Source organism: Nannobrachium achirus (assembly GCF_963921795.1).
Source record: "Nannobrachium achirus genome assembly, chromosome: 8".
NCBI lineage: Eukaryota > Metazoa > Chordata > Actinopteri > Myctophiformes > Myctophidae > Nannobrachium > Nannobrachium achirus.
In genome coordinates this window covers 41604115-41613267 of record NC_137817.1, presented here as the reverse complement: position 1 = coordinate 41613267, position 9153 = coordinate 41604115, and the positions used below count along the sequence as shown (strand labels likewise).

At 40.1% G+C, this 9153-nt stretch overlaps 1 protein-coding gene across 1 annotated transcript in view; it reads right to left on the bottom strand.

Moving 5' to 3' along the window:
• nyap2a (neuronal tyrosine-phosphorylated phosphoinositide-3-kinase adaptor 2a) overlaps nucleotides 1-3157 on the bottom strand; it is a gene marked incomplete at both ends in the record, with an annotated part of 32183 nt that extends 29026 nt beyond the window's left edge. The window contains one exon of the mRNA XM_080731886.1: nucleotides 3092-3157. Within this exon, the coding sequence (XP_080588012.1) occupies nucleotides 3092-3157 (66 nt within the window). The remainder of the gene's footprint in view (nucleotides 1-3091) is intronic.
• Nucleotides 3158-9153: the final 5996 nt, after the last annotated feature.

Below are 9153 nucleotides of genomic sequence, written 5' to 3'. Positions count from 1 at the left end.
CATTATTGCTTGAATAATGAGTACGTACCGATTATAGGCTATCCACCTGTTTCCGCCAGAATTTACTGTAGAATTATTTGTGGGACACATCCGGTTAACAGCAGACATACAAGCTCACATCGCAATGCCGCACGCCTTCTGCGCAATGCCATACATTTATAAAATATTATATTTGATATAATTATATGTGATGTCATTGCAGTTAACTCTGTACGGTTTATACTTCGATTGCTACTGTCAGTGACAGTCTACCCCAGTCTACCATAGGCCTGAAACATGACGGAAACGACCGTCATGCTTCCACCTCAACCTGGTTTGTGTGGACTTCCACCCTGGCATGCTAAACAAACGCTCAGATTTAAAAAATAAAGTGCTTACCGAAGGCTCAGAATACGTGCCCCTCAACCAGAATTACCTGTATCCTCCGTATTGTTTAATACAAAGCATTTTAATCCAAACATTTTCAGTTCTCCTTGTATTTCCATGCGCATCTATCGGTTGTAACGTGCTTAGCTGCACTAAAAGACCTCGGACAATCAGGTAAAACTAAGCATGTTACAACCGATAGATGGTTGATGCACATGGGGAAAAGCTGGAAATACAAGGAAAACAGAAAACGATCTGATTGAAATGCTTTTTATTAAACAATACGGAAGGTATGGGTAATTCTGGTTGAGCGGCACAAATTCCGACATATACCTGTGAGCCTTCATTAAGCACTTTATTTTTTTAAATCTGAATGTTTGTTTAGTGTGCCGTGGCAAATTGGCTAGTCTGCTCCAAACCAGGTTGAGGTGGAAGGATAACGGTCGTGTCATACAACCGTCATGTTTCAGGGCTAGATCTACCAGGGCGTGTGTATTTCTTTGATGTCTTTGTCTTCCACCGGGCCTGCAGGTTTGGGCAATGGGGTTCCAATCAGATGCATTGTTCCAGGGTTCCCTATAAAAGGCTCAGAGTGGCCACACTCACTTTCTGTCACCCCAGATTTTGGTCTTCTTTAGTAGCCTATTGTCCTCGGCTTGCACCATTCAACACCCCCCACTACATTTACCATACATCCATACATTGTTGAGTGCTAACGTTACTGATTCCACTGAACACACTCCATGTCATTCTTTATTATATTCAAGTAAATTTATGTTGTAAATACATATTCTCTATCATTTATACACATTTAAATAAGCCATATGTGTCTTCCTCCTTTTTGTTATGGCCTATGAGCCACGTCATATACCGGTAACATTACAGTGTAAAAAAGGCAAAATGATAAAACTTACTAGCATTAATATTATATATGTAACACTTGAAGGACCACTTCACCCATTTTCAACCATTATCTTTATATAATTGGTGCTTGCTAATGCTCATTATAATATAATAATGTGTCCCAGAGGATCGAGCGCTATGGACAGTTCAGAAACCCAATTAGTGAATGTCAGATTCCAGGTTTTCTTATGACACCGATGACACCATTGCACATTAGGAGTCCACCAGTACAGTGGCTTCTCAAACAGCACAGCCAGGCAAGGTATAGTGTTCAAACTCCATATTTGGGTGTACATAGACACAAAAGTATGTGACTGTGACAGAACCGCCTCCTGACATCCCACAATATCCATGAAGAAGAGGGAACAGGCCTCAGAGCACCGGTAGACAGGGTGCTGTCCGTTGGGTCTGCTGGGTCCTGTCTGATTGAATCATTCTGTCACAAGCTGGAGAGAACCCAAATGCAGGACAGCCAGGCAAGGTAGTGTTCAAACCCCATGTTTGGGTGTACATAGAAATGCAAGACCTTGACACTACAATCAATGGCACAAAGGTATGTGTCTGTTACATCCCACAATGTCCATGAAGAAGATGGACTTGGAGGAGTGTAGAGAGGGAACAAGAATATACTGTAGGCTTCAGAGCACGGGTAGACAGGTGGGCACAGGCAGGGAAAGGTTGCTGAAACCCCCCAGAGCATTCCTCCACTGCCGAGGGGATATAACGGCTGTAGAAACTGGGGCCGAATCGATGCTGGGCAGTCAGCGATTCCACGATAAGGACATCAGAGGAGTGTAATCAGAGCTAGCACAGCCACGACTTTCGAGGAGAGGTACCTGAAGTCCCACGATGAGGACATCACAATCAACCAGCTGGTGCTCCAATAGTATTCCCTCCAACAGTCAACTCCCCAGATCTTCGTAAATATCGTAAATATCGCCAGTGCAGCCGGTGCTACTGCACCAGGGCCTAGACGCGCAGGGGCCCATGATTCATGGCCCCCTGTTGGGAAAATATTGACAAAACCCGGTGCTTCTATTTCCAGTAGTAGGCTACGATTTCAAAATAAAACGTGTTGATTGAATGATCACGTTACAAATATGAAATTGGTGAAAATGATTTGGGTGTTTTTAGACTCGCACAGGGGTGATTGCAAATGAGATACAGCTGGAGGAAACAAACATAACCAAGAAAACTAGACAGGTAACATAATACATACTGTAGAAATACAAGACCTAGACACAATCAATGACACTAAAGTCTGTGACTGTGACAGTCTCCACATGTGTCACACTCCGTCAAAAACGTTTCTGAGATTCCTTACATGTAGTTTAAGTCTACCTTTTTTTTCTTTTTTTTTTTGTCAATTTGCAGACAGCCTTTTATTTTCTTAGCGCACGGTCACACCACACTTTTATTCTACCTATAGGGCAGATTCTGCCAATGCATTTCAATGGGAATGGAGCGGTTTGCTGCCTTTTGTGGATTTCACCATTCCAATTGAAGTGCATTGGCAGAATCCACCCACATAGGTAGAATAAAAGCGTGGTGTGTCTGTGTCCATGCCCTTACTCTGTATTGGTACTTTGAGTAAAATGCCAAAACTACTTTATTTTCATTTTTGGAACGCAGCCTTTACAGTATGTGATAAAAGAAATCAGGCTTTGGTACTCTATTAGTGAAGGGTGAGTATAGGGTGGGAGGAACTCGATCAAAATCCAATGGTGAGCAGCAAACTATTCTCTGACAAGAATGGAGCGGTGAAAGCTGAGAATGGCCTCCACCATATACTCTCATATAGGGCATAATGTTGAAAGATTACCCCCAAGCTGGCCTGGCACATCCGTTGTGTCACCATGTCCCATGATGTTCCCACGTCATCTATCATCGTTGTGCTCTCCATCACTCGTCAGCTGTGTGAAGTGACATATCATGCTGGCGTTCTCTTGCCCTGTTCACAGTACATAGTATTTTGCATGCAATGTTTTACCCAATGAACTGTGTCAACGTTAGCAGGAAATGTACATACTGTTTAGCCGACTGAGAAAAGTCGGCCTGTGGTTGTCATCTCATAGCTGAATGTGATTGCATCTACAGAATGACAACTATGTTTGGTGTTTTGTGAAATATTCTTTAGCTTTTTCATTCTGAGTGAGGAAAATTATAAATAGTGGCATGTCATTTGGGATTTTGCTTAGAGAATGACATTTCACATTTGATCTTCAAGGCTATTGAGAATAATTGTATTAATAGTGTTGTACAGTGAAATGTGTACTTACAGCCATTAAAGTGGCCGTGGAATGATTGCCTAGTGTCTTGATCCTTATCTCTCATACACATTCCTTGTCTACCTCTCTCTATCTTTCTGTCTGTCAGATTTCTTTCATTCAAGTTTCCCTGTAATCCTCAAACTGTTATTGAAATGTATTTTGTTTGTAAACCATTTTCATGACAGACATACACTATAAAATCCACAAATCTCTGTGAGCGTGACTGTTTTTCACCTATTTAGAACTATCCAAATAATCCACATTTGGCGTGTGCATAGGCTCTGTGCATAACTATAGTCCAAGGTGGCATATGTCCTGTTTTAGTTCATTTTCCCATTGTCTCAGCAGCATATTTCAACTAGAAATCAAATGTACTGACCATGATACTGACCATAATACTGACCTGATATTGACATGATACCGACCTGATACTGACCACAATACTGACCTGATACTGACTGACCTTGATATTGACCTTGATACTGACGTGATACTTACATGATACTGACCTGATACTGACCATGATACTGACATGATATTGACATGATACTGATCATGATACCGACCTGATATTGACATGATACTGACCATGATACTGACCATGATACTGACCTGATATTGACATGATACTGACCATGATACTGACATGATACTGAACATGATACTGACATGATACTGACCATGATACTGACATGATATCGATACTGATTATTACAATGTAACACTTTTCCTCAACAATATGAGCCTTTATTACGTTATGAATTGTCATGACAATTATGAATTGTCATTATTAATTGTTCTTATTATAACACAGAAAGTGCAGGTGCTTTGTTCATTTTCTCCACCAGATGTCAGCATAGCGGGAAGTTAGGTTTGCTTATGGTATATCGGTAGGCTTGCAGCAATTTGAGGTGAACTCTCTGTAACCAGTTTTTTGCAAATAGGAAATGAGGGGACAAAAATACAGAGAAATTACGCTTGCACTTAAAGATTCTAGACTTTGTAATCTGTACTTGCACTGCTTTTTCATCTACATCTATGCCAGCTCTTCCCCCCCAAAAAAACAGATCTACAAGCTTACAACAAGTTGCATTGAACTTGTAAATGGTCTATTTTAGGCTAATGTTCCCCCCAGAATATGGTTGCTGTGGTTCAAGAGGTTAATGGTATAAATTCAACTGAGATTTATTGCCAATAAAATACAGCGAGATGACAGTTTAACATGCTGCCAAACAAATCTGTCGCCATTTACAGTATGTTGTACTAGTTCTTGTGAGATGACAGATTAACGAGATGTTGAACCTGATTTAGGACTATAACAACATAATGAGCCATCATAAATCATGTTGAACTCCATTTGGAGTCTAATAAATCACAGTGAAGCATGATAAAACTGCCAGTTGAACAATAATAAATCAAAAAGTCATGCATGCACGCCGCATGCACGCTTATAAACACACATACACATAAATGGTCCAAAATAAAGAAGGGGGGGATGCTGTTGATATCTATACAATATATCAAGATCATATGCACATGTAAAGCCTACATTTGATGATGCTGTATTTTACTCTTTTTTGTATTATCTATGCGGCTGCATTGTCTGAAGGAAGCCACACCGAAATTTTACTCTTATGTGCCCGTGCACAAGACGTATCAATAAAGTACAACCTTGAACATTGAAGAATAGCCATCACATTCGTAAAGCAGGGATCTTCAGCAGGGGGTCCGGGACCCCTAGGAGGTCCTCATAGTTACTACAGAGGGCCGCCAAATTTTTGTGTGACAGCATAATGTTTTTGCATTAACCACTTGAACCCTAGCTTTAGTTGAAAATAGCAGATAAGCTCACAACGCACTGCAAGGGTTGGGAGACCCTGGGGTGCGGACCCCATGTCCACACAGGGACCCCGGGTTTATGAGCACCTTGGTTGTTTGGACAACTCTCTAAGCCTGAAGCATTGATTTAGTCTCCAGCCCTTTTTTATTTTAATATTTCTCCATATTGCTCCATATTTCTGTCATGTGTCTCATGTTAGTTGTTTGGCGGCGTAGCTGAATGGGTAGAGAAGCGGAAGCCATCTTGTAATCATCGTGTAACCGCTCAGCTGTGTGCTTGGTGAAGCAGAGAAGGTAATTTCCCCCTTGGGATGGCAATATAACTTTTTTCTATATTTCAGACTTTACACAAAGTACTGTACATACTCCTCCTGAACATTAAACATGACATTCAATCAACAGCAGAGTTGGTCAATATGAACATCCTCCATGTTGTAATAGCACAGTTGACAACCATGACCTTTAGAAAAATATGACAGTGTTACAAACATGCATGCACGCACCCCTGACCCCCCCCCCCCCCCCCCCCCCCATACACACACACACACACACACACACACACACACACACACACACACACACACACACACACACACACACACACACGCACACACACACACACACACACACACACAATGAGAAAAAATAAGTCTCAATTTCAGATTATGTTTATGCAGTGATTTATTTAATCTTAATTTTGCCGGCAACTTTACTGACATTCAGATGTGTTTATACAAGTGAGGTTAAGCGTTTTAAAGCACATTATAATGGAAACTGAGACTTTAAATATATATATAATAAAACAATGAATTAAAACACAATGTATAATGAATGAAGACAATGAATTAAAACCTTAATAGTCAAAGATACAATAAATGCAATTCAATTAAAACACTATACATTAAACCAATAAATAAAACACAACACACGCACACGCACACACGCGCGCACACACACACACACACACACACACACACACACACACACACACACACACACACACACACACACACACACACACACACACACACACACACACACACACACACACACACGATTGTTCATATCGCATATAGCACTCACCACATAGCACTCATCTACCTTAATATTTCAACACATACCATGCACACTTGGCACATGACTGTTTGCATTCAGACAGCACTGCAGACACAAACATATTATAAGCTCACATAATGTACATACCACTACACACATACAGTATATGTAAAGGCACCTTCAATTGACTATTGTAGACTACATACATACCGGTACTTTGCTATTTCTCTTGTACTAACTATTTATACTATTCTTAATTACGTCTTTGTCACAGTTGTTATTGCAGCTACACTGTTGAGGAAAAAATTTAATGAGGATACTACTGTATTCATAACATACACTAAGATTTAACAATAACATTACTGAATGTTGAAAAGTATACAGTGGCCCAGGAGGTAGAGTGGCCGCTGTGCCTTGGGAATCAGAAGGTTCCGATCCCCCAATACTAACACCCACTGTCCGTGTGTGAATGCGTGTGTGAATGGAATGCATAAGCACTTTGGATAAAGGCGCTGGCAAATACACCATTACCATTTATTTAGCATTTAATTAAAACGATGGATTGAAACAAATAGCATAAGCCAATGTAATGTTCTTCACCTTTTGTAACTACCACCATCCACTACAGATAGACAAGGATATAAAGATGCAAGGATTCTACCCAATCACCAGAGGAAAGATGTTGTCATTGTATGTTTCTGCGAATCCTTGTATACGTTGCATTTCGTTTTGTCGCAATAGCCACATCCAAGGGGCCCCTGACGAGGCCCCTGAGGGTGCCTCATTTGCGGCTAGATTTGAAGGCGCAGCGGCCTGTAAATAAAAAAAAAAAAAAATAGCAGAAATCAGAAACGTAGATCTGCCCCAAGTTTGAATCAAACAATGAGGGGCCTCTAAACTATGCAGAGCCAAAAGTCATTTCTCTTCAAACCCATAGAGGCACCACACATGCCAGAAATCAAACTGTATGTTTCCAAAAACATGTCTAGGGGCCTCTATAGGGTCCGCCTCCAAAACCTCTTTCAATTGTTTCACTATACACACTATTAGTGTGTGCCTGTGGATATTGTATCTGAACCTTTGATCTCTTGTTGTTATGTGTATGTATGTATGTATGTATGTATGTATGTATGTATGTATGTATGTATGTATGTATGTATGTATGTATCTATGTATCTATGTATCTGTAATGAACTGAATTCATTGATATAGATGTTTTAAAAAGTTCACTTCATGGTTCACATTCACAGCAAATAGAAATGCAGGATATTAAAAAGAACAAATAGCAGGAGGAGAGTTCTGGGTGTGTCTATAGAAGGTCAATGGGCGGGATGGTTAGGTTACTTTTAGGTGGATATAAGGACATGCAAAAGATCTAACATGATGAAACAATCCAACCTGTCAGAAAATGGTGCTGAACAGGATGCCACAGCGGTGGCTGCAGTGGATAGCAGTGTTCTTGGGGCTTTCTGCCATAAATGCCGGTAGGTAACTCAAATTCCGGTTTGTCAAATACGGTCGATCAAACAGTTCACAAAAGATTTAAGTCAAATTTGAATTGGAGATGTATGCTGAATGTATACTGTTTGTGTTTGAGTTATTGCAAAATGCATTTAAATTGATATTTTGAACAGCAAATAGGCATGTGCACAAAACATTATTAAAGGGATTTTTTATGTATTTGTGTTTTATGTTGAATCTAATAATAGTGGCTTTTCAAATAGTAGTCGAAATTAAGGGGAACATGTTATTTGCTTGACTCACCAATGATGTCATTCACTAAATGTATTAGTCTTCAAAGTGTAAAAATTCACTGCCGATGGTAAAGATGTTCATGTTATTTGAGAGTAAATTATGTTCTTTTATTCCTTTTCTCCCAGTCTTAATTCAGTCCAACAAAGGCCCTGTAACAGGTAGGCTAATGATGGAGGATTTGTATGGAAACAAAAACACAGCACACAGGAAAACACACACGCACACGCACACACACACACACACACACACACACACACACACGCGCGCGCACACACGCACGCACGCACACACACATGCACGCGCGCACACACACATTCATGTTTTATTGTAAAATAAATACTATAAAGCAGGGGTCTTCACCAGGACCTTTAGGGGGCTCCAGTGTTAAAACAGGCAGGCCACCAAATCTTGATAGAAACTTTTAATTAATATTTTTTAAGGTTTTCAGGAAAATTTAATCCCAAACTAAACTTAATGATATTTCTCAATTATTTCATCCAAAACATTAATAAATAATTATGTACCTGTAATGTAAAAATAACATTGTCTGTCAATTATGTAAGTGGATTAAATAGGATTAAACCTCAAATTGGGAAAAAACTAATATTTAAAATATATTTTGGCCTAAGTCACACTAGTCTCCATCTCCATGTCTATCTCCATAAAAGGGGTGAGAACAGCATGATCCTTTTCAATTAGGAAATTGGAGTTTTTTTTACTTGTAAGACGCCTCAGGGTCGCGCCACAGTGATGTGGACATCGGGGAAGTGGACATCAGGGATCTCCATATGGCATGAAAGGGATTTGTTCCCCTTGCATCACAGGGATCTCCATATCTCCATATATGGGAATAAAGGGGATTTTTCCCCTGTGACGTTTCTCATGGTAAACTGTGACCTTTGGTCGCAACCAGAGTTGGCCAGTGTCGGTGGTGAATGGTAAACAAGGAAGTAGAATCGTCTAT